Genomic DNA, 25,687 nt, shown 5'->3' on the forward strand with positions numbered 1-25,687 from the left:
ATAGATACAACACTAAAATCTCACCTTCGCAGTGCGAACAAGAACAATATGCACATAATTTCTCGTATGCTACAAATGTTACCAAATAGAAAATCATCCTACACACCAATAGTGCACATTCACCACTACCTCGTGTTCCGAATGCGCCGCCAAAGACCATACCCAATGCACCAACACCTACACACCACGACAATGCACCAACACCTACTAGAGATGCCTCAACTGCCAAAACGATCACAGTACACTTGTTGTAGCGCCTGAAGAAGTATAATAAGCGTATCAACCTCTGTTCATCAGATCAGTGTCAAACGCAGTCGGAAATGGGCAACGTTAGCAAGCACTGCAACGTTGAATACAGCGACGATACCGAAGACAGGGGGCGTTACAGGGCGGGGTGGCTGCCGAATGCTGGCTCGCCCACCCCCTTCAACTCGCCCTGGGCTTACCGCACTATGGGACAACTTAAAGTGAGTATTTTAACTCTTTGATCCACCAGGCTACGGAGTGAAACTATAAAAAAAAAATCGGCTACACAAAGTCAGTGAGATAAGACGTTCAATCGTTTGGATTAGATTGAGCTTGAGAGACCTTAAAATCAGCTAAACTGATCACATATGTTTTAATTGTTCAGTGCAATATTGCTTATCTCCTTATTAGTTGACTTGTTACGAATAGGGTGCCCCGGTGGTGGGGAGGCTCAACACGTACGGGGGAGGAGGATTCGTCGTGGACCTCGTGGGGAGCAAACTGCAGGTAGACGTCATCGTCGAGCATCTCAAACAAAAAGGTGAGAAAATTCCTCTATCAAATACCAATCTGTCTACATTTGCCCTATCTAGTTTTCTTTGCTAACTTACCGTCTTAACGCCCCCATTGGTTGCTCACCTTTAATTCAACTATTCAAATGCGACTTCAACTTTTTGAATTGATCCTAATTTACTTTCAACATCCACATTCTCACTCATGATGATGATGGTTACTGTGTACTTATCATTTCTGGATGCTCAGCGTGGCTGGACAAGTATACCCGTGCGGTGTTCATCGAGCTCGGCGTGGTGAACGTTTACGTGAACCTCTTCACTCGTGTCTGCCTCCTCACCGAGTTCTCCAACACCGGCCTCGCTTTATCTAGCTACCAGATCACCAGCTTTCAACTGTACAGGTATTTCATCCTCAACACAGTATTCATCATGACGACTATCAATTGATTTTATAAGAACTAGCTATATATATATAGCTTCCAAAAAATTAATGTAGCCTGTTTATAGAATTTCAAACTTCTATTTTAATTCGAAGAAATCTCCTCCAACAGCCTTGAGCATTCTGTGCTATAATCAGCAATACTGGAGTATTGATCTCGGATAAATTGCAAATAGTTCACCAGCCATCATAACTGGCAATTCAAATGGGAAAGCTTGAATTTATAATAATCATAACCTGGCGCATTGCCAAAAAATAATATAACAAAAATATAAAAGCCACGTGGGTGAAGTGTGATCAGTCTTCAATTGAAGGTCGAATTGAATTGAAGATGATATGAAGTGTCTTTCACGTTCTTCATCACATTCATTGCCTTCCTGTAGTTCGACAGGCCTATACAGGCCTATTCTTTAATGCCGAAGATACTATACTACATCGGTAAGTCAAATTGTGGAGCAATAAGTGAGGATAAATTGAGAAGCAATCATGGGCATAACTTTGGTGCTTATGACGAACTTTCTGCTGTCTCAGCTACGTTGGCGCAGGGGCTGCATGGATCGTATTCTGTGAGGTGGCGGTGCTGGTGTTTATAGTCATCTTCCTCGTCAGGGTCAGCAGGAGCATCAAGAAGGTGAGGTTGGCTCACGGACGGACGGAGAAGTCTTGTAGTTTATGAAAAGAAATGTCAGAGAAGCTAGGAGATGAATGGGAGGAAGACACTGGGAAATATTGGAAATTGGCATCGGGGAAAAATGATAAAGGAAGGTTACAATGGAGGATTATGAGAAACATTAAGGCAAAATTAGCTAGAAGGGGCTTCTCAAATATTTTCAAATAATAACAAATTTTAAACCATATTAAACAAAAAGACCAAAGTATGACCAGCATGCTGGGAAATAAATTACAGCTCAACCATGATTAATTTTTTGGTAATTATTAACGCGTTGAGTTCGGCAGATGGCCTTAAAACCGCTATCTTAATTGGTCATATGGCTTGAATTATAATATATTGAATTATAAAAAGGCCTATTATTAAAATAATACTTGTGAATTTGTAGGTTCCGGTGCAAAAATCAAATTTTCCTTCTTTCCGTACTTTTTGAAATTTAATGAGATATTACTGTCATCATAAATTTTTGTCCACAAGCGCAATTGAAAAAACTGAATTGCAGAATTTGTCCGGAAAAAAGAGCTTGCAACCCACCGGCTGGTCGCGCCGCATTCAACGCGTTATTGAATTCCTAGAACAAACTCAGAGAAATTGGTGATGGAATGACTCATATAAAGAAAATATAATTGGTTACAGTATGTCGTTTGTGTCATGTCTTTGTTAGTCTTCCTGCCGCAAATTTTATAACTTTCGTTCTTTGTCATGCTTGAATCTCTTGAGCAATAATCCCGAAGCTGAAGTCCGTCAAGGAACAGAAAGGTATCCGAATAATAAGGTTAAAAATTAACTTGTTTATTGAACAAGCACACGTTTTATTCAAGATATTCACCTTGAGAAATTTTTCAAGCATTCTAGGACCCAGTTGCATGACATGCAGGACAAGGCCTGCACACAACTTGTGCGCTTCTTCTTGGGATATAAAGGAAACTGGACAGCTGCCAAAAGAGGAGTGCTACATACGTAACTAAAGTAGCAATGCCATATTCGAGGAAAACTGTTCTCAAATCCTCGCTATTGCGAATTTACCGCTGAATGCGTATCCATAATAAATAAACGCTATTGATTCTATTCCTCCAAAATAACTCAGTTTTCTACTACCACCAGCAGGAGAAGATGCCAAAGTAGCTCCTGGAAAGTGCCGAAGCTGATGAAGGTGGAGAAGTGGAACGGTGGTTTAGTGATGGCATGTTAGATTATTTTTATAAGCTTATATCTGTTGGCAAAATAAGTTCACGTTTTTCGTCTAAACGACCGTTTAGGCGTTCAAAAATCATTATTTTTGCCATATATGGCTCTTATTTGTGCATAACATTATAATTAATAAATTAATTAATAAATTAATAATTTATAAATTATAAATTTATAAGTCTTCAGCTTTTCCGCCCGCGGGTCCCATAGTACAAGGATTATAATCAATTTACGTAAAGGGCGCATAATATATTTCAAATTTGAGAGATAAAAGTTACCTTACACGAAGATTATAAATAAAAGGAAATAAACTGAAATGACCACAGTACCATAGACCGAGTTAAGGTTCTAATTACTGGTAAGACACAGACATCAACATATTTTAATAGAACAGTGAAATTCAATTTAATAATAGATTTAAGGAAACGGCAGCTATTTTGAGCTAAAAGAGCCAGCTAATGATGGTTCAGATTGAAACACGGCTACTTATTAGTCCCTGCGCCCAAAGAAAGAAGCATATCATACTCATCTTCAATCATGTTGGAGAAGTGGGTCTGCGTACAACAAAACGCTGAGCGTTTCAAGCGAGGCCAAAGGCTGGTCCTCTACAGTGGATCGACTGGAACCCCTTCCTTTAGTATATTACAGTAACTTTCATTGCTTACAGGTTGGCAAAAGTTTCTTTAGGAGCTTCTGGAATGTGATGGAGCTTGTAAAAGTGGCTTTAAGCATCACGGCCGTCGTCATGTACGCCATGAAGAACGCTTACGTCGCTCTTTCCTTAGGAGACATTGCAAACCGGAGTGGTACGTTAGTAGCTGCATTTACATTGAAATCCAAATTTTGTCCAATGATATTTTGATGGAACTCCACTCCATTGAAGATGGAACAATTTTTGGAACAATTTCTGGATTTTTTTTAGAAAGGCTCATTGTTTTCTACCGAGTTGATTAAGTAACACAAAAATTTTTCCTTCGCTTGATATGTTTGCCTCTGAATGTCAGTTAAAAAACTCGCATATTTTCTAATTTGCATACCCAAATATTCAGGGGAATTCATGAACTTCCAGCGCTTGGCGCTGTGGAACGAAACATTCATCTACCTCATAGCGTTCGTGTGCTTCATCAGCATCTTGGAGTGCCTGAACCTGCTACGGTGAGTCGGGCGATGCCTCAGTATTAAATAATACTTGAAATAATAGTTGAATAAACGTGTGAGGGCTTAGTCATAACTCATTCATCGGGCATTTATTGATTGCTTTAGTGTGGCTCATGAAATCAAATGCTGAATCGCCTCAGTATTTAAATAATAGTTGAAATAATATTTGAATAAAAGTGTGACGGCTTAGTCATAACTCACACAGTATTTAAATAATAGTTGAAATTTTCCAGGGTGAAGACACGAAGAAGTGTGAGGGCCTCAGTATTTAAATAATAGTTGAAATAATAGTTAATAAAAGTGTGAGGGCTTAGTCATAACTCATTCATCGCATTCATAGATTGCTTTAGTGTGGCTCATTGCTTTATTGTGGCTCAATCAAATGCTGAATCGCCGGATGGCTTTTCAAAATTTATTTTTATATTAAATTACAATTAAAATAACGAAATATTCTTTGCTCAATCTAATTTTTTAATCCATAAAAAGAGCTCGTTCCCTACAACTATAATGCATTTCAAAGAGAGATAAAATAGAGCAGAGAGACAAAGGAAGGGAGAGATAAAATAGATAGATAGGGAGATCTAAAATAGATATCTATCTCCCTTTGAAATAGATAATTTCAAAGGGAGATAAAACAGAGCAGAATTTGTTGTCAGGTTCAACGTACGCATGTCGATGCTGGCTCGCACGCTGCGCACCTGCTCTACGGACCTCGCTGCGTTCTCGTTCACGTTCTTCATCACATTCATGGCCTTCGTGCAGTTCGCGTACATTGGTAAGTAAGGTAATTGTGGTAAGGTAATTTGGTAAGGTGATTGTGGAGCAATAAGTGGGCATAAATTGTGGAGCAATAAGTGGGCATAAATTGTGGAGCAATAAGTGGGGATAAATTGTGGAGCAATAAGCGGGGATAAAGTGTGGAGCAATAAGTGGGGATGAAGTGTGGAGCAGTAAGTGGGGATAAATTGTGGAGCAATAAGTGGGGATAAATTGTGGAGCTGTAAGTGGGGATAAATTGTGGAGCAATAAGTGGGGATAAATTGTGGAGCTGTAAGTGGGGATAAATTGTGGAGCAGTAAGTGGGGATAAAGTGTGGAGCAGTAAGTGGGGATAAAGTGTGGAGCAATAAGTGGGGATAAATTGTGGAGCAATAAGTGGGGATAAATTGTGGAGCAATAAGTGGGGATAAATTGTGGAGCAATAAGTGGGGATAAATTGTGGAGCAATCTTGCGCATCACATTCGTGCAGTTCTTACTAATTCAAAGTGAAGTGTTCATTCAAAGTTAGTATTCAAGTTTTTAATGAAATGAATAATTTCCGGGATTGTGAATTTTTTATTTATTCCTTAAGAACCTTAAAGGAGCATATTGCAAGCAGTTAAAGAGAATTTTAAGCCCTATGAATACTTTCCAGAGAGATAAATGGTTATATTTTATAAAACGAATTGAAGAATTTCGATATGCTCTGATGTTTTGTCTAATAATGTGCCATAAATTCGTGACAAGAAAATAGGACTAATTTTTTCGCCTTGTAATTTAGAATCATTAAGCGAGATTTTTCTTCCTCGCAATAGCAATATCACTATAAGTGTCGATGTTTTTGGAATATTTGGTTATAACTTCATGCTGCTGACATTTTGTATGTTAATTGATTGGATATTCGTCGATATTACTATTTCAATCTGAAAATAATTCAATGACCTCAGAAATATTATAGTTCTTGCCGGAAAGATTCAACGAGATATATTTCATGACTGACGGTGTCAAGCTAGCTTCCTGAAAACTAACGTTGTTTGGTGGTTACATTTCCCGATTAGGTGGCACCTCTAACTGGGAGAACGAAATTAGAAATCCTTTACCTTTCATTTTTTGCTGTCGTCTTTCCATTTACGGGGCATTTTTTAAAGTTTCATTCGAGTAACTGATTGGTGATGAACATTTCGAAATTTTTACTTGCTTTATAGCTAGTCAGATAAGTGGCGTAAACATGATAAAGTAACTTCGAACACAAACTGGAGGCTGTTGTGGGTCTTTTAGGGAGGAGATTTAAAGAAATTATGTGTGATTTTACCCGATAAAGATTTAAATGCATCAATAACAAGCGAGTTCTGTGAGTGTGCAGTTTAAAGTTAATGGCGGGACCAAGCGGATGACGCGTGGCAACTGTTGTGAATCACCATCAGATTATGATATGTGCTGGGTATCAGCATTTCTTTGCTGTGAAAAACGCCTATCGTGGCGTTAAAATTATTGGTTTGAGTAAGATAAAGGCTCAAGTGTGGTCGAACATTTACTATATTTGTTTGTTTTTTATGAAAAACATAATATGTCAGCCTAGTTAATGGTGGAAGTATGTTGGTCTTTTACTGTCACACAGGTTTGAAATGTTAATAATTCGAAATTGAGCGAAGTTTGCCTGTATTTGTAAAGGTGCTTTACATGGGATAATAGTAGCAGGAGTATTTATTCACCGCAATAACTTCACATTCCCAGTTTTGCGGGCTGAAATAGTATACACTGGGAAAGTATTTGTTTAACTGTATTTTTACATCAGCAAGCGTCAGTGTGTGCGTTAGAAGCCGTTGAGTGAGGCTTGGGCACGACGGAAACCGTGGACTATGGAATGTGACGGCAATGGCGAGTTTGATGAAGCTTTTGATAGAGCAGTTGGTGGCATAGTTGCCACTCTTGCTGAGGAGATGAAAAACTTTGTAGATCACCGGAAAGTGTTGTTCAGAGACCTAATAATGTCTCGTTCAAGTTTCAAAACAGCAATTTGTCAATTGTTTTTGTTGGAGTAGTCATCGTGACGTACATTCCGCAGTAGATCGTAATTTGGAATATCCATAAGAACATTTCGATATCAACTGAACCCCTCTTGACGTTCTTAGATCCGTCGTCGTTGTGACAAGACATAGTTCATAACATTAGAAGCATTTGCCTTAAATAGAATACACACACAACGGCTGCTGCAGTCAAACTGGCGTTACTTCAAAGTTCATAAACAACCCGGGCCTATACTTTCAAAAAAAAGTTAAGAGATCGTAAGTTCATCAGCCAATCATTGACGGCCTTTCAAGCAAAATCCACCAATCATAGACAAGAAACTAGCTGGGCTGATTTGGTTTTATTTTTTATTCTAGAGGCCGTAGATGGCTTTTCTCTAGAGGCCGTTGAGGGCTTTTCGACTATCTTTTTTATTTTCTGTCCAGCCATTATTAAATGCACGAACTAGATCTCTTGAACGGAGAAAAATACAGAAAAGGACGGAGAAACATACGACTGAGTTGAGTTGGGTATAGTAAAGTTCCCTCGAAAATTAAGGCTGGAAAAACAGCTGAGCTGCAGCTGGCGAGGGAAAGACAGAGGTGTGGTGGGGGAATCAAGGTATCAACGCGTAAGGCGGGTGGAGAGGGGTAGGTGTAGGGGCCAAGAGGGTGGGGAGGGTATAGGAAGGCGAGGCTTGAGCGTAGTCAAGGCACCGATTGTTCTCCGGTTACAGGCGGTCGCCGAGGGTTTCAAAAACTTGCCCTCGTTTCTTGCACTAGAATTTGTCGGGAATAAAACACTTGTACTAGCCGTTTTTCTCACTATTCGCACAATTTTGATTGAACTGCACTAAAATTGAACCTTTCACTGAAATCGTTTCGGTACAAAATTCGCGAGATAAGTCAAACCGGCATAGTAAAAAGTGAGAATGTTGGGACCCGCAAACACTACGTGCGTCCTCGATCACTGCCAGAACTCAACTCAATTATATTATATTATATTCTATTCTATACCAATGATGTCTATGACGCCTAATTTCGTCTACTTTCTTTTGATTCTCCCCTATAAGTATTAGTGCAGTTTTAGCCACCTTTCTTTCTTCCCAATTTTAGGTAGTAGTAACTCACACACAATTAGTGTTGTAAGTCTATATCCCATTCATGAAGTTTAAACTCTACTAATCTGACATGGGATTCTAAAAACTAAAAGTTACGATGCAACCCTGAGACTCAACCTACGATGTACGCTGCAACCCTGGGAGACTCAAATTGGACCTTTCCGGGTTTTCCACTGAGACGTCTAAGTTATTCTTGCTTAATTTATTTAATGTATTATCTTGCAAGTAGGCATTTAATGTTAAGCGTTAAATTTTACAGGCAGAGCACGTTTATAACCCATATAATGATGTCCATATACTGAGAAATAATTGGTGCAACAGAAAATATACATATGTTCAATCACAACATTCTTTTGCGGTCAAGTTTTCAACAAGTTTTCGTCTGTTGGCCCCGTAAATTGATTGTAATAATTATTTAAATTGAATTACAATTTTTTGTAGTAATTATTGTAGTAGTTATTATTATTATTAGTAATTATTTAAATTGAATTACATTTGTTATTATTCGAAGAAACGTTTGGGCTGTTTGAAAGTTTGAATTACATATTGATTGCAGGTTTTTGAAGAATTGAATTTTTTCGGTTTTATCCATTTATAATCTCATGATTTCTTTGTTAACATTGTTTAATGACACGTCTCTTTGTCTGTATGTCCAACCTGGCTGACTGTATTCAGGCAGCATCGACATGAAGGAGATGCTGCACCAGAACGGATACTTCGGCGTGATTTTCTACCTCGTGTTCATCCTGCTCATGTCGTTCATCGTACTGAACATGTTCTTCAGTATTATGGGCGAAGCTTTTGCCTCCACCAAAGAGGAGATCGCAAAGGAGAAAAATCAGTATGAGCTTCTGGCGTTCATGACCGGACTCGTATATGTAAGTCATGAAATTAACCTAATGAGGTACAATTAATTAACCTAATGAGTATTGTTTTTGTGGACATGAGTTTTTCTCAATAACTAACATGTTGGCCCGGCTCGACTCCGGTCAATACTATTCATCGAAAAATGGAAAGCTCTTGGAAAGTACGGCAAGTATTTTATTTTAAAAATGGCAATTTAATCTGAAACCGAACTCCCTTAAAATACTATTTCGAACTTCGCAAAAAAATTTGTTTTTATTTTTTTGAGTAAATTTAAATGCCTCAAATATAAAGCATAAAATTTATTTATTGGTCCAATTCTCCTTCACGTTTCGTGGCGCCTTAATTGTGATTCCAAGACATAAAATTGAATTTCATGCTCACGTAATATCCCCACACGATTATGAAGAGAGATTCGAGATAAGATGAGACATGCCGAACGCTCGGTTTAAGAATTAACATGATAAATTTTCGATGCCATTTACCCAGATTGCTAGTTTAATTAATGGCCCTACTTCTGGGCTGGCAGAATAATGGCGCTGCTGTCATTGTCCCTCGCAAATAATAATAATTTGATACACTTCAAATAATCGCGCCTAACGCGGATCTAACGAGTTCGGTGCACGATCCAAACAATGTCGTAATGGCATATCAGCTCGTGATTTCGACCTTATAATTTCTAACAGAAGCCTAGCTTTGAATGTAGCACTCATTTCGTATCCTCTTGAGATCGTAAAACAGATCAGACAGTTTGCTGTGGCGTTTTTTTTTACAGTGATTTGTCTTTATTGACTGTAAATTTTGGATTATTAACTAATTGCACTAATTTCTAGGATTTTCGATACGTTTTCCTTTATGAAGATATGGTGAATTTCGGTGCCATATTATTTGTTTTTGCATTCCATTTCAAAAATCCAAAACGTTATAAGTCCACAACTTGATTGTACTGAGCTTCTCGGAATATAGGGCCATTATGCCCAACTTCTCTGAATATAACATCACACAGAAACCAATCTTCACAGATACTTCGACTCTGATTCATAATCCAACCTGGTCGGACCTAAACATACCTCATTGGCTGTGTAAATGAAAAGAGGCGGTGCAAGTGATGAGGTAAGGCTGGTATTTGGCTGTATGGTGGTTTACTTTGAGCATGTGAATATGTCATGGGAGGAGCNACTGAGTTAGGGGTACCAGGGCCTATACTTTCAAAAAAAGTTAAGAGATCGTAAGTTCATCAGCCAATCATTGACGGCCTTTCAAGCAAAATCCACCAATCATAGACAAGAAAATAGAGCGTAAGTACTTACGTTCACTTAATCATAGATAAGAAAATAGAGCGTAAGTACTTACGTTCACTTTGCGAGTTTTGAAAGTATGACCCCTGAATTGCTTCAGACGTTCTTGCATCAGCTATTTTCATCTGAGGAAGATATCAGCACAACATTTGAATTGTGAAGAACCGGCAGCCAATACTCGCAGCGAATGCTGTCCCCGTGTATACGCACTTTAATATACGCTCTCGTAAAATCATCGATATGAATTGATAATTTCTTCAACATTACTCCTAATCTGTCCGACATTAACTGCTTACGTATTTACAAAACATTGAATTAGGATTGGTTCAGTCTCAGCTGTTATTAACACTGTATTAAGTTATATGATTCTTTTACGCCAACTATTTTTCACAGCTGAATTAACCTGTGATCGCGTCTGCAGCAACTGATAATAATATAATTTGCATTTACCTGAGATTCCTACAGCTTTCAGCGCGAACATGCAGATATACAAGGGGTTCGTTACCACCATGGAGAGTATGGTCGGCCATCTACTTGGTGAGAATAGATTAATGTAATCTATTCTCTTGTAATCTAATGTAATCTATTCTATTGTAATCTAATGTAATCTAATGTAATCTATTTACCTTATTGCGCCATACACATTTTAGCTTCTTACCCTCACTTTGGGTAGCCAATTCAATCACACCCTGTTGCATTTTCCTTATACTTCTTGCGACCTTCGCTTTCTGTTACTCATAACCTTTACTTAATTTTTTATCAGTATATTATACCTAAATATTTCTTGACCTATCCCGAATCATACTTACTTATTCTTATCAATTAACTAAACTATGGTAACAGAACTTTGATTATTGCACTCTCAATCTTATTAATTAATATTTATTTTCTTCCTCATTTGCGTTCCAGTTAATTGTTACTTACGAAGACTTTAATTATTATCGCTAATAACCACTCTCACAAATGAATAATTATACCCATAACCTTATTTATTACATCTGACTCTCAATCTATTTCATCATTAACCAGAACGTCACTTATTTTATCATTAAACTCAATTATTTATTTAACATGAGACTCAAATTGGAATTTTTTCGTGTTTTTCTCCAAGTTATTCGATCCTGCTTCATTCATTTGATTCGTTGCCTTGCAAGTAGTCATTTAGTGCTAAGCGTCAAATTTTACAGTCAAGGCACGTTTAAAACCAATAATGATGTCCATATTGAGAAAGAATTGGTACATCACAAAAATTATATTCGACCACTACACGCTATAAAGGCTGAAGTCCGCTTATATCTAATTTATTTGAAATAGCATTCAAAAATACATTTTGCCTGCATTCAATGTGAAGAAAATTGGCTCAAAATCATTTGTAATATTTTATTGGACAAATTATGACTACTTATGATGATGCAGGATGCATATAAAACATGATGGTATTTCTTAAAATTATTTGCATTTGTGAAGTGGTGTACGCCCGTGGCTATCGTATCGATCAGCATTTTATCGATTGAATTAGACGAAATCTTCAAGTGTTCACTTTAATCAACTCATTAGCTATGTAAGCACATGATAATTATGTAATTATGATGCAAATTGGGCATTGAGATTTTTTTCACCGTGGGGAACATCCGATTTTTTCATTATCACATCAGGCGAGTGATCGTGTCTGGTTATATATTAGAACTTTACTAAATTTACAGTAGAAAACAGGGGTCGATTTGAGCTAAATATTAACAAGTTTTCTTCTGTTGGCACTGTAAATTAATTGTAAGGATTATTTAATAAATTGAATCACATTTATTATAATTCGAAGAATTGTTTCGTTTGATTGTTTTTAATTACTAGACGTCGTAATTGACGTTTTTTCGGTTTTATCCATATATCATCTCATGATTTCTTTGCTAACATTGTTTAATGACACGCCTCTTTGTCTGTTCAACCTGGCTGTATTCAGGCAGCATCGACATGAAGGAGATGCTGCACCAGAACGGATACTTCGGCGTGATTTTCTACCTCGTGTTCATTTTGCTCATGTCGTTCATCGTACTGAACATGTTCTTCAGTATTATGGGCGAAGCTTTTGCCTCCACTAAAGAGGAGATCGCAAAGGAGAAAAATCAGTATGAGCTTCTGGCGTTCATGACCGGACTCGTATACGTAAGTCATGAAATTAACCTAATAGTGTACAAGTGTGGTTAGAAGGGTGCAGAGGGTAGATGAATTTTCGTGTTTTTTTTTAAATTAATGTTCGTTGAGTATTGTTTTTGTGGATATGAGTTTTTCTCTATAACTAACATGTTGGCCCGGCTCGACTCCGGTCAATACTATTCATCGAAAAATGGAAAGCTCTTGAAAAGTACGGCAAGTATTTTAATTTAAACTAATGCTAACTTTACTTAACTAAACCGCTACTTTACTTTAACTAAACTTTAAACTAATTTAATTTAAACTTTTTAACTAACTAAATTTAAACTAATTTTTGATTTAATTTAATGGCAATCACATCTGAAACCGAACTTCCTTAAAATACTATTTCGAACTTTGCAAAAAAATGTATTTTTTTGAGTAAATTTAAATGACTCAAATATAAAGCATAAAATTTATTTATTGGTCCAATTTTTCATCCTGTTTCGTGGGCCTTAATTGTGATTCCACGACATAAAACTGAATTTCATGCTCACGTAATATCCCAACACGATTATGAAGAGAGATTAGAGATAAGGTGATGCATGCCGAACGCTCGGTTTAAGAATTAACACGATAAGTTCTCGATGCCATTTACCCAGACTGCTAGTTTAATTAATGGCCCTACTTCTGGGCTGGCAGAATAATGGCGCTGCTGTCATTGTCCCTCACAAATAATAATAATTTGATACACTTCAAATAAAATAATTTAATAATTTGATACACTTCAAATAATCGCGCCTAACGCGGATCTAACGAGTTCGGTGCACGATCCAAACAATGTCGTAATGGCATATCAGCTCGTGTCAGTGATGGTCTCAGAGTCTGCCGTCGTTTATATTGTATGTCAAAATAATATATATATATATATTATTTTTAATTTTAATTCGAAACGTCGTTAATAAAGTGATATTACTCCCTTGAACCTGCATTTTGATCAACTAATGTCATCTGAAGAATATTGTTCGACCCTGAAAATTTAAATTGACGAATTCTCCGGCCATTAACCACCCGTGTTGAAACAAGCTTATTCTGCCTTATGATACTAATATATATATATATATATATATTTTTCCTATATGTTATTTATTGAAATCTATAAGGTTTATAATTGTTGTCATTGATATCCCTACACTTAAAAAATTAATTTACTTCGGAACAATTGTAAGCCACTTGTTATATACTTTTAATTACGAACTTAAACCTTCGTCACTGACAATATCTACTTGCATTAATTTTTAGTACTATGAATTAGTGCGACTAGTTTTCAGGTAGTGCTGTAACTGAAGTGATTGATTGGTGAACTTTACACGTGACTTCTGAAATTGGGCTGAACGGTATTCTAGCAATCAGTTTTTATATCTTTTAACGACAAAGAAGCCACCACAGATGAGGAAATGCTGTGAATTACTTGTCGCCTACTGTGCTTAAAGATATTGGCCGGTAAAAATAGTGTCGGCCAGTTTTAGAAGTTAGCATTTTTATTATGTGCCACAAATTACCCCCTTGTGTCAAACTTATGAAATGTTACTAATGTTCATAAGAAATTACTGAAAAAATTCGTAATTTGGATGCAAAATTAGTAATTACCTGGTTTATCCCGTTATGACCCGTTTTATAATTTAAATTTCACGATACTGTAAAGTTATTATTTTGCCTAGGACGTTTTATTTCGTCTCGCAATTATTCCGGATTTCCACAGAAGTTTAATATTATCTTGATTTTTATCAATTATCAGAAGAAAGATGTCAGGTTTGTCTCGTATCAAATAGAAAACTACGAGACGCAGCTGCTGTCAGTGCGTATAGACGCTACAGTATTCTCTGTGAAAGTAATTATATGGCTCTATATTCGCGTAAAATAACCAACATTTTTGCAAGTAGAATTGCGATATTCTAGAAGTGATGAACCGCAGTGTTCAGTGATCGAGGAACTACGGAATTTAACCTAAGGAAAAATATATATAGCCTTTTACCTAAGAAGCAACGGTATTACTCCTTTGCCAAATTAGCGCAGGTGCATTGGCCGGGCGCAAGAATTCTGGTCCACGTGTATTTGCATATACTTTAGGGAAAAAACATTGCTGGTCTTCTCTTCCTCAACTGCCTGACACGAGTAACCAGAGCAAAATTGTCACAAGCCTACTTCCCTAAAAGGATACGTTCTAGTGAGCGCAAAATGACTTGCACTGATGGTTGCTGCCACGTACGACAACTTTAAAATGTTCTCTGTTGCGTACAAACGTAGTCAGTTTGCTACACTCAATAGTTTACGTATAATTTAACTTAAAAGTTATTTCCCCATGAGAGTGACATGCGGCAGTAGAGGGTTAAGGAGTCTCTGTGTTCAGGAAGTCAGTATTATTGTGTGTGTGTGGGTAAATATAGCAGACACTCCTCGCCCCAGGACCTGATGGGGTGGAAGAACAAGCCCAAACTTATCACCGACTTCGACGAGGACGATGTGCTGGACGACGGCGAGGACGACCAGGATGAGCTCAGTGACGTGCGCAAGGAGAAGAGCCCTCAAAACGAAGGCTAGTTTAAATTTCATTAATTCAATATAACTATTTATACACTAGCATATTCATTATCATGTTCGCATCCAACATTATAATTTCAGTTACTTTTCTTACTTACAATTTTATTTCTAAACATGAAATGCATATCATGTTTTCATTTCATGTCGTGAACTCATATTAGTTTCAAAATCTTCACCTTTTTTTCCCCGGACAGGTACCACGGAAGCTGCAAAGCTAAACGAGGCAGACGACGAACTCACTCCTGCAGAGGGCACCCTGCCTGAGGCGCCCCCCGTGGCGAGCTACCTCGAGCCCCCCAAGATCGACCCCCGCAAGCTGCCCCCTCTTAGGCTCCCCTCCAGCCTCCCTGTCTCCAACAAACCTCCCCCGGCGTCATACCTGCTGTCTGTCCCCTCGTCTAGGTGAGCCATAACCTACCTGTCATCTAGGTGAGATTAACCTACCTGTCATCTAGGTGAGCTATAACCTACCTGTCATCTAGGTGAGATTAACCTACCTGTCATCTAGGTGAGCTATAACCTACCTGTCATCTAGGTGAGATTAACCTACCTGTCATCTAGGTGAGCTATAACCTACCTGTCATCTAGGTGAGTTATAACCTACCTGTCATCTAGGTGAGCTATAACCTACCTGTCATCTAGGTGAGCTATAACCTACCTGTCATCTAGGTGAGCTATAACCTACCTGTCATCTAGGTGAGCTATAACCTACCTGTCATCTAGGTGAGCTATAACCTACCTGTCATCTAGGTGAGCTATAACCTACCTGTCATCTAGGTGAGCTATAACCTACCTGTCATCTAGGTGAGCTATAACCTACCTGTCATCTAGGTGAGCTATAACCTACCTGTCATCTAGGTGAGCTATAACCTACCTGTCATCTAGGTGAGCTATAACCTACCTGTCATCTAGGTGAGCTATAACCTACCTGTCATCTAGGTGAGCTATAACCTACCTGTCATCTAGGTGAGCTATAACCTACCTGTCATCTAGGTGAGCTATAACCTACCTGTCATCTAGGTGAGCTATAACCTACCTGTCATCTAGGTGAGCTATAACCTACCTGTCATCTAGGTGAGCTATAACCTACCTGTCATCTAGGTGAGCTATAACCTACCTGTCATCTAGGTGAGCTATAACCTACCTGTCATCTAGGTGAGCTATAACCTACCTGTCATCTAGGTGAGCTATAACCTACCTGTCATCTAGGTGAGCTATAACCTACCTGTCATCTAGGTGAGCTATAACCTACCTGTCATCTAGGTGAGCTATAACCTACCTGTCATCTAGGTGAGCTATAACCTACCTGTCATCTAGGTGAGCTATAACCTACCTGTCATCTAGGTGAGCTATAACCTACCTGTCATCTAGGTGAGCTATAACCTACCTGTCATCTAGGTGAGCTATAACCTACCTGTCATCTAGGTGAGCTATAACCTACCTGTCATCTAGGTGAGCTATAACCTACCTGTCATCTAGGTGAGCTATAACCCACCCGTCATCTAGGTGAGCTATAACCGCCCCGTCATCTAGGTGAGCTATAACCTACCTGTCATCTAGGTGAGCGTTAACCCACCCGTCATCTAGGTGAGCTATAACCGTTACTACGTTATAACCGGTTACAGGGTTTGACTGTTACTTACCCTTCACCTGGGGGAGCTATAACTAACTCATCACATTCGTGAACTATTATTTAATTATTATTAAAAGTTATTAGGTGAGTTCTCAGATGCTCGACGTCTGGATGAGAATGGTAGGATCGCTCCAAGCGGATATCTACAGATATACGAGAGATTTAGCCAGCTTGCTCAAATTTTTGTCTATAACAGGATGAAATGTAGTTTTTATTAGATTATTAATAAGGTTAATGGTGGAGCAATGTGCGCACGTAAAATTACTCGTGCATAAAAATTAGCATGTGGCCTGATTGTGGGTTGATTTGCAGCATAAAATCTTATAAATTTTGCTAAAAAATAATTTAAGAGTTGCTTGAGATGCGGTATAAAACTTAGCATGGATGGTATGACCAGTCCTTCAAAAATAATCACTTCTCCCTCTTTTCCTCCTGCTGCTCCAGGCCGGAGAAGCAGTCTCCTCTCCAAGAAGCTCCTCCATCTCCCGGGACCCCAATCTATACCTTCCCTGGTATGTGATGTCGGTGTACGACGTAAAACTTTTAACGGGTTTCGATGATCACTTGCACAGCATTCATGTTGCGAAAAAAAAGTTGGCACCATGCTGGAAATAGGGCGCTTGTTCTGATGTGGTGGCAACGAAAGTCACAAGACTGTGGTAACAAGGCGCTTGTGTCGGTGTGGTGGCAACGAAATGCACAAAAGACAGTGGCAACAATTATGGCGCTCGTTCCGATGTGGTGGCATGAGTTGTACATGACAGTTGTAGCGCGTCTGTCAAAGGCGGTCTATATTGTTATTAAGGTAGTTTTAGCGCATTTGCCAATGCCAGTTGCTGAGCGATGGCCAATGCCAGTTGTAGAGCGGTGGCCAATGCCAGTTGTAGAGCGGTGGCCAATACCAGTTGTAGAGCGGTGGCCAATGCCAGTTGTAGTGCGGTGGCCAATGACTAATAGTTAACATTTGGAGCGACTGCATGTGTCAAAGCAGGTCAAAGCTTCTGCCTAATATGCCTTATTAAATTCGATAAAGTTCCAGTTAGTAAAATTCTATGATTTCTTTAACATTGAGGTTAAGAAATGAAAATAATTTACATTATCCCAACCTGTTATCCAGCTGAGCTATGACATACCTGTTATCCAGCTGAGCTATGACATACCTGTTATCCAGCTGAGCTATGACATACTTATCACCTGATAGAGCGGGAGCAGTCCCCTGGGCGAGCTATAACCCCTCCACTGCTAGGTGAGCTAATACATGTAGGTTGCAGGATTTGACTACAACTTACCCGTCACCAGGGGAAGCTATAATAAACTCGTCACACTAGTGACTTAATAATTAAGTGACTAATAATTAATTATTACATGCACTCTCTTAGCTGAGCTCTCACCCGCTCAACATCTGGATGAGTATAAATGGATTGTGTTCCGACCGGAAGTCTACAGGAATATGAGAGACTTGGCCAGCTTGCTCAGAATTTTTATATAACAGGATGAAATATAGTTTTTTTATTAGATTTTTGATAAGGTTAATGGTGGAGTAAAATTAAATTATTAAATTAATTAGTAAAATGGAATAAAATTGCACACGTAAAATTACTCGTACATCAAAATTAGCATGTGGCCTGATTGTGGGTTGTTGCGCAGCATCAAATCTTATAAATTTTTTCTAGAAAATAATTGAAAAATTGCTTGAGATGCGGTATAAAACTTAGCATGGATGGTATGACCACTCCTTCAAAAAATAATCACTTCTCACTGTTTTCCTCCTGCTGCTCAGGCCGGAGAAGCAGTCTCCTCTCCAAGAAGCTCCTCCATCTCCCGGGACCCCGATCTATACCTTCCCTGGTATGTGATGTCGGTGTACGACGTTAACTTTTAACGGGTTTCAATGATCACTTGCACAGCATTCATGTTGCGAAAAAAAAGTTGGCACCAAGCTGGAAATAAGGCGCTTGTTCTGATGTGGTGGCAACGAAATGCACAAGACTGTGGCAACAAGGCGCTTGTGTCGGTGTGGTGGCAACGAAATGCACAAAAGACAGTGGCAACAATTATGGCGCTCGTGCCGATGCTGTGGCATGAGTTGCACATGACAGTTGTAGCGCGTCTGTCAAAGGCAGTCTATATTGTTATTAAAGGTAGTTTTAGCGCATTTGCCAATGCCAGTTGTAGAGAGGTGGCCAATGCCAGTTGTGGAGCGGTGGCCAATGCCAGTTGTAGAGCGGTGGTCAATGCCAGTTGTAGAGCGGTGGCCAATGCCAGTTGTAGAGCGGTGGCCAATGCCAGTTGTAGAGTGGTGGCTAATGACTAATAATTAACAGTTGGAGCGACTGCATGTGTCAAAGCAGGTCAAAGCCTCTGCCTAATATGCCTTATTAAATTCTAAGTTCCAGTTAGTGAAATTCTATGATTTCTTTAACATTGAGGTTAAGAAATGAAAATAATTTACATTATCCCAGTGTAAGCGCCGAAATATTTTTACTCATACGTATCTGTCGGCGGTAATTAATAAGCGCCAAATGTGAATTAAAGCTTGAACCTCGAACGGCTTCCTTAAGAAGGAAACCTTGCACGGCTTCCTTCTTAAGGACCAAGTTATAGCTTGTCTTGGAATACACATGAGAATTAATTTATTTAATTTTACTGCTTTTAAAATTATTTAATTCTATCAAATGTTGAAAGTACTTATATAGGTTCATGTGCCATTGATATATTTTACATTGAAACTGAAAAATATGCTCTCTATAACAACAAGTTCTTTGGCAAATACTCTACGAATGCGAAGTTTATGTATCTAGTTCGTAAACGAAATTCATGCGTCCATACAAATTTCCTACCGGTAATTTTTTGATGTTCGGTATAGAGGCGAGCATATATGTTTGGCCATAGCGTGTACTGCAGATTCAGGATGGCCCAGTGGTTAGAGTTCAGGGCCCATACTTTGAAAAAAGTTAAGAGATCGTAAGTTCATCAGCCATCACTGACGGCCTTTCCATCAAAATCCACCAATAATAGACAAGGAAATAGAGCGTGGGTAATTACGTTCACTTAGCGAATTTTGAAAGTATGGCCCCAGGGTACTAGAATAGGAGCAATAAGTCTTGGGTTCAGCGCCAGATTCCTATGACACTTCTGGTCAAGATCAGCAAATTGGTCAGGCGGTTGAGAACAGCGAGATTAGAGCAGTGCATTTCAGGTTCAAAGCCAAGCGAGCTGCGATAATTCTGCGACAGGCCAAATGTGGCATTATGAACGCTTAAACCATTATTGTTATTACTACTAACTGTACAGACCATTATTAATATCAATACCAACTGTACAGACCATTATTACTATCAATACCAACTGTACAGACCATTATTACTATCACTAACTGTACAGACCATTATTACTATCACTCTTAACTGTACAGACCATTATTACTATCACTCCTAACTGTACAGACCATTATTACCATCACTCCTAACTGCACAGACCATCATTACTATCACTCCTAACTGTACAGACCATTATTGCTATCACTCCTAACTCTACAGACCATTATTACCATCACTCCTAACTGTACAGACCATCATTACTATCACTCCTAACTGTACAGACCATTATTGCTATCACTCCTAACTGTACAGACCATCATTACTATCACTTCTAATTGTACAGACCATTATTATTATCACTCCTAACTGTACAAACGGGTCGTGGCGGCCTCGCCCACCGTCGCCCCCCGCGGCCGCTGACGCCCCCCTCCCGCCGCCCCTCGTCTACCAGCCGCCCCCAGGTGACGTGTCAACTTTATTGAAGCATTTCATTATTTTTATTATGTTATCATTTATGCTCGGATTAAAGATAATACTACATTTGAACACACCTAGTTCATTAAATCCGATTAATATAAATAATGTTCATAAGTATTAGCGAGCAATATCAATAAAATCATGAATTACTTGATTGTGTTCAGAAGCCTCAGAATTTGATGCATTATTTGTCGTTTTGTATATCCGAACTTCGGTGAAATAAATTATTTAATGCTTAACCAATAAAATATTTAGCTGCAGCGTTAATGCAATCACCAAATTATGAAATAGATCTTTTATGATCGTTAAGGATAATAATTTATCTTGGTGATAAAGCGATGATATCAAAATAATAATTGATTGATTAAAACTAATATATTGAGCTACAGAGGAGGATAATAATTTATCTCAGTGATAGAGCGATGATATCAAAATGATAATTAGCTAATTAAAATATTGTATTAAGCTGCAGAGGAGGATATTAATTTATCTTAGTGTTTAAAGCGAAGATATCAAAATAATAATTAGCTGATTAAAATAATATATTGAGCTGCAGAGGAGGATAATAATTTATCTTAGTGATATAGCGATGATATCAAAATAATAATTAGCTAATTAAAATAATATATTGAGCTGCAGAGGAGGAGGTGCCTGTGCCGTCTGCAGGTCTCAGCGACAGGCCCATGGACTTCATGAAGCTCGCGCCGCTCCCTGACATCAAGACGCTCTACGGCAATGCCTGGGTCTGTACTATTACTATTACTGTTACTATTACTATTACTACTACTATTACTATTACTATTACTACTACTATTACTACTACTTTTACTATTACTATTACTCTTAGTTACGATGTTGCTGATACTCATAGTTACGAGGTTTCACCCAACCGACCAAACTCACCCTGTTACTGATTCTCATAGTTGCTATGTTGCCGACACTTACAGTTGAGATGTAGCTGATAATAATATTATTAATTATTAATGACAATAATGACTCCTGTTCACAGTAACGTCGTCGGGACTTCTTAGCTATCTTATTTGAAATGCCAATAGCTTCAGTTGTCGAGGATAGGTGAAATGATGTACATACTATTATAATATATATTTTATCTAATATATAATTCTTAACAAGATCAAAGTTGATCGTGAGTTTTGAATCATCGTATTTTCTGCTGTGATCGTAAACTCATGACTCACTCTCGTGATTTGCAGCATTTATTTGAATAAAAATCCTTCACCACTAGTGGTTGGGTAACGGTCGTCTTGGCGGCAGTGTCATTAGTTTCCGGCCACTTATTGCTGTTGGGGTAACGGCCGTCTTGGTGGCAGTGTCATTAGTTTCCGGCCACTTATTGCTGTTGGGGTAACGGCCGTCTTGGCGGCAGTGTCATTAGTTTCCGGCCACTTATTGCTGTTGGGGTAACGGCCGTCTTGGTGATCGTCGTGTTGCAGTACCGGTACTTCACGCACGCGGTGCTGCAGCCCTTCAGCGCTGTCTCCCCTGTCGTCCCAGAGCCGCCTCAGCCACTCCCACATATCGAGGTTTTTATAACTATCATAATACGAATTTTTGTATTTAATATATTATTTGTCTTTTTTTAAACGCTATTACCAATACGATGCAGGTATAATGACAGACTAATTAACAATACTGGAGTTAATATGACAAAAAAGAAGTATATTCATTTATACAATGGAATTGTTGTAGAATCTTGAATTTCTTAAATCAAGTTCATAACAATTTTTTTGGATCGTGTAATTTTAGTGTAAAATGAAGTTAAACATGGGTAAATAAAAGCAAGTCATCATGTACACCAGGCGTACGTATGGTGTAATGAAAGCGATATTTACACCAGGCGTATGGTGTAATGAGAGCCATATTTACACCAGGCGTATGGTGTAATGAGAGCCACATTCACACCACGCGTATGGAGTAATAAAATTAAGTTACTAACTCATGTAACTTGATGCAGACTGAGGCTGTGCTGTGTCGTCTGGACCAAGTGGAAGCTCAGCTCGATGCCCTGATGGATGATGAATGCGAAGTGCCAGGGCCATTGCGTGATGACTGAACACCGCAATTGTCATGGCAGGGAGATGGCGATATTGAGCGCTGTGTTGTGATATTGTTCTTCTCCGCTCTTCAGTAAAGGATTATATATTATAAAGGATATGACCACATCTTGGCTGAGAACGTTGAGTGAAGCGTTCATTGAGGTGCATTAAGTGAATTATTTATTGAGGGTTGAATAAATCTTTTTGAGATTCACGTATGTGTGGAAATTTCTGGAATATTCAGACTCACGTTGTCTCACCTCACGATCATTAGATGTTCTGAATGTAAAGAATTGACCAATTCGCTTATAAATATGTATTGTTTTAACTGAGGGAATTCTTCTTGCATTTCAGTTTCCACCAGTTCAGGTATGCATATTGGAAGAGAAATTATAATATTAAATAGGAACATTACGAACGACGAGTAAATATTTTCCGATGAATCATCCCATTTACCAGGACAAAATGAATTTGTACAATTATATTGTAGCGTACAGAACTGAACACCGATACTTCGATATAAAATATAAAGTTTGAAATGGACGCCCGCAGAATGAGCAGTTGTTTTTCCAAAGAAACCCATTGAATATGCTTGGCTTTGCCCTCGTTCATTTTTCTCAGATAACAATAAAGGGCAAGCCCTGAAATTCGAGACGTGAATCGTAATCAGAGTCAAGGAGGCTTACGGTCTCCTTAGGTGCGTCTGCCACAACTTATTCCATCTTAGACATTGTTTCCATTTTACCTCGTAAACCTTCTAACTGGACCAAAAAACATTCTGGTGCTGGTTTTTGTTGTGAATCATTTAATTTTGTAAAAGATGCTTAAATTTAACATCGAATCAATTATACATGGAAAGCCACCTGCACTTACATTGAATCCTCTGCTACGTCCTTCCCAGTTAATCTCTGACCATGACATTTGCCATTTTACTTCTTACTCACTTCTTAAAATTTTCTTCTTACATTTCTTACTTCTTAAATTTTACTAAAATGGTTGATGCCATTTTACTTCTTAGTTTCGAAAAAGCTATCGATAAATATTGAGTCTTCTAATTCAGCCGTAGCTCCATTATCTTGTGAACTTGAGTGTAGAATGTGTGCCTTAGTTTAATGTGGTTGAGTTATGGAACGGTGGCTTAACTTGAAAATGGTGGGAAAAGTGATATCGCTTAATAAAGAGGAGCGTCTTGGTCCAAAATCGAAAATTTTTGCTTCTCCGCTTTTTATGCTCATCTTAAAGCTTACATTCTGCCGCGTCTAACGGTACCAAAACCATCTCTGTACGCTGATTTATGCGTTCACGGCAGATCGCGAAAGAGTTACATTGCGTGAACCCTTTAACAAATAAAAAGGCCTCCCACACTCACCATTCCAACAAAAAGGGGAATTAATTTTATTAATTAAAAACAGGGAATGGTTTCATGGCAATGATCAGGGCCCCGACCTTAACGCCTCTGATGGTGGCCTACACCGACTCCGAGGGTCACTGAGCTGTGACGCGAGCGAGGAGCGGGCCCACGTCGAACTTTTCTCTGACTGCCGTTAGGATGCTAGCTGCATTGCCTCTCTGCACAGCCAAACCCAACCTTTGCTCCAACCATAGAGTCGCTCTACGTTCGCCGGACAATTCCGCAATGCGACGGCCAATCAGTGATATTAAAGGACCAGTCGTTTCACCATATGTGCCCGAGCGACGCAGCTCGAAACCATTACGATCAATATAATTAACTTTAGTTCGTTGTCGTGCGTTTCTTTCAAACCCCCCACTCGTTTGCGTTTTCAAGAGAAAATGGTTGGAAAAATGATCGCCTATTGGTGGTATCGCTTAACTCGAAAATGGTTGGAAAAATGATCGCCCATTGGTGGTATCGCTCAACTCGAAAATGGGGCAAAAATGATTGCTTAATGATCGTACAGCTTAACTCAAAAATGGTGGGAAAATGATTGCATAATGGTGGTATCGCTTTAACTTATCGCTAATAATTGACATTGCAGTTCACGAAGATCCGTCCTATTTATTTACTTGTCCAACTGAGAGCTTTGGTGTGTGCACAGGCGTGATTATAATACAGTACACGTCATATAAACTATTATTTTGATGTGTTTATTATTATCTATTTTCCATGCTTAATTGCACGGGTTTCATTAGCAATAAATGTGTTGGTTAAAGAAAGACTATCATTTATCCCTTCAATACCCGCCAAATCTGGGAACTTCGGTAGACAATTATTTTTCTGAAAATATTATGAGATTATTGGCTTAGAGCGATCTGCGGATTACCATGCACAAGTTGTACGATAATAGTAAGGCGAATTGTGAGAACTCTTACTTATTTTATTAATTTTTTTTTTCAAAAATAAAAATACTATAAATTTTTTTAAAAACAAAATTCTTAAAAAAAAAAAACGTATAATTTTTTATTCAAAAACCTGAGACGGATTTTAGTGTCTGATATCTTCATGAACCATTCAGTGGTTCGTCAAATAGCTTCTCTGACTCCTAAAATATTTCATAACCTACGCGATCCTGAACCTAGAAAATAGATTCATATAAATAACAAAAATCATGGTTTATTATTTTTAACTCGAAAATTGAGCGGGAATGCACCTAAGTGAAGCTTAAATCTCAATAAAAGAATATATATTAGAAATAAAATGACAGTGTATTTTTATTCTAATATTTTTACCTGGTAAATTAAGTGCAGATGCACCTTAGTCTAGCTAAAATTGCAATGAAAAGAGTATTCATCAGAATTTAAATAATTATATNATAATAATAGAATAAATAAAATAACCAGGAGTAGTGCAAAAGATATCATGAATAGAAGTAGCAGAAATGGGTGGATTGATTTCAACTTTCACACTTTTGGCAGAAACTGTACAGTATAAAAAATGTAAATACTTCACACAGACATTTCAACAGAGGGTTACAGAATCTAGGCCTCTTGATGAGGCCCCCACTGATTCTTAATACTACCATGCTTCATTTTGCTACTGACAGCTCAGAGCAGCACAACTGATGAGGAAATAAAAAATTGTTAGAGGAGCTCAATTGCTCCTAACAAAACCCATACATCTTACTGATATTTTTCTAACTACTCCATCATATTGCTGGCATATTGGGCATTCAGAAGAGCTTGATGTATTTTGAGATAGTCTTGGTCAAAATTTGATAAATATTGACCTTAGCAAGTAGTCAAGCGCCTG

At 38.3% G+C, this 25,687-nt stretch overlaps 1 protein-coding gene across 1 annotated transcript in view; it reads left to right on the forward strand.

Moving 5' to 3' along the window:
* Window positions 1-23,708, forward strand: part of LOC108682443 (polycystic kidney disease protein 1-like 2) — a 43,554-nt gene extending 19,846 nt beyond the window's left edge. Inside the window, exons 17-32 of the mRNA XM_047880452.1 lie at window positions 298-467; window positions 676-787; window positions 1,009-1,162; window positions 1,732-1,831; window positions 3,726-3,864; window positions 4,108-4,213; window positions 4,873-4,991; window positions 10,730-10,801; window positions 12,222-12,424; window positions 14,858-14,987; window positions 15,187-15,394; window positions 18,406-18,473; window positions 20,320-20,406; window positions 21,062-21,165; window positions 21,877-21,966; window positions 22,398-23,708. Coding sequence (XP_047736408.1) covers window positions 298-467; window positions 676-787; window positions 1,009-1,162; window positions 1,732-1,831; window positions 3,726-3,864; window positions 4,108-4,213; window positions 4,873-4,991; window positions 10,730-10,801; window positions 12,222-12,424; window positions 14,858-14,987; window positions 15,187-15,394; window positions 18,406-18,473; window positions 20,320-20,406; window positions 21,062-21,165; window positions 21,877-21,966; window positions 22,398-22,496 — 1,961 coding nt within the window. The 3' untranslated portion in view covers window positions 22,497-23,708. The remainder of the gene's footprint in view (window positions 1-297; window positions 468-675; window positions 788-1,008; window positions 1,163-1,731; window positions 1,832-3,725; window positions 3,865-4,107; window positions 4,214-4,872; window positions 4,992-10,729; window positions 10,802-12,221; window positions 12,425-14,857; window positions 14,988-15,186; window positions 15,395-18,405; window positions 18,474-20,319; window positions 20,407-21,061; window positions 21,166-21,876; window positions 21,967-22,397) is intronic.
* Window positions 23,709-25,687: the final 1,979 nt, after the last annotated feature.

Source organism: Hyalella azteca, unplaced genomic scaffold, assembly GCF_000764305.2.
Source record: "Hyalella azteca isolate HAZT.00-mixed unplaced genomic scaffold, Hazt_2.0.2 contig5407, whole genome shotgun sequence".
Taxonomy (NCBI): Eukaryota; Metazoa; Arthropoda; class Malacostraca; order Amphipoda; family Hyalellidae; genus Hyalella; species Hyalella azteca.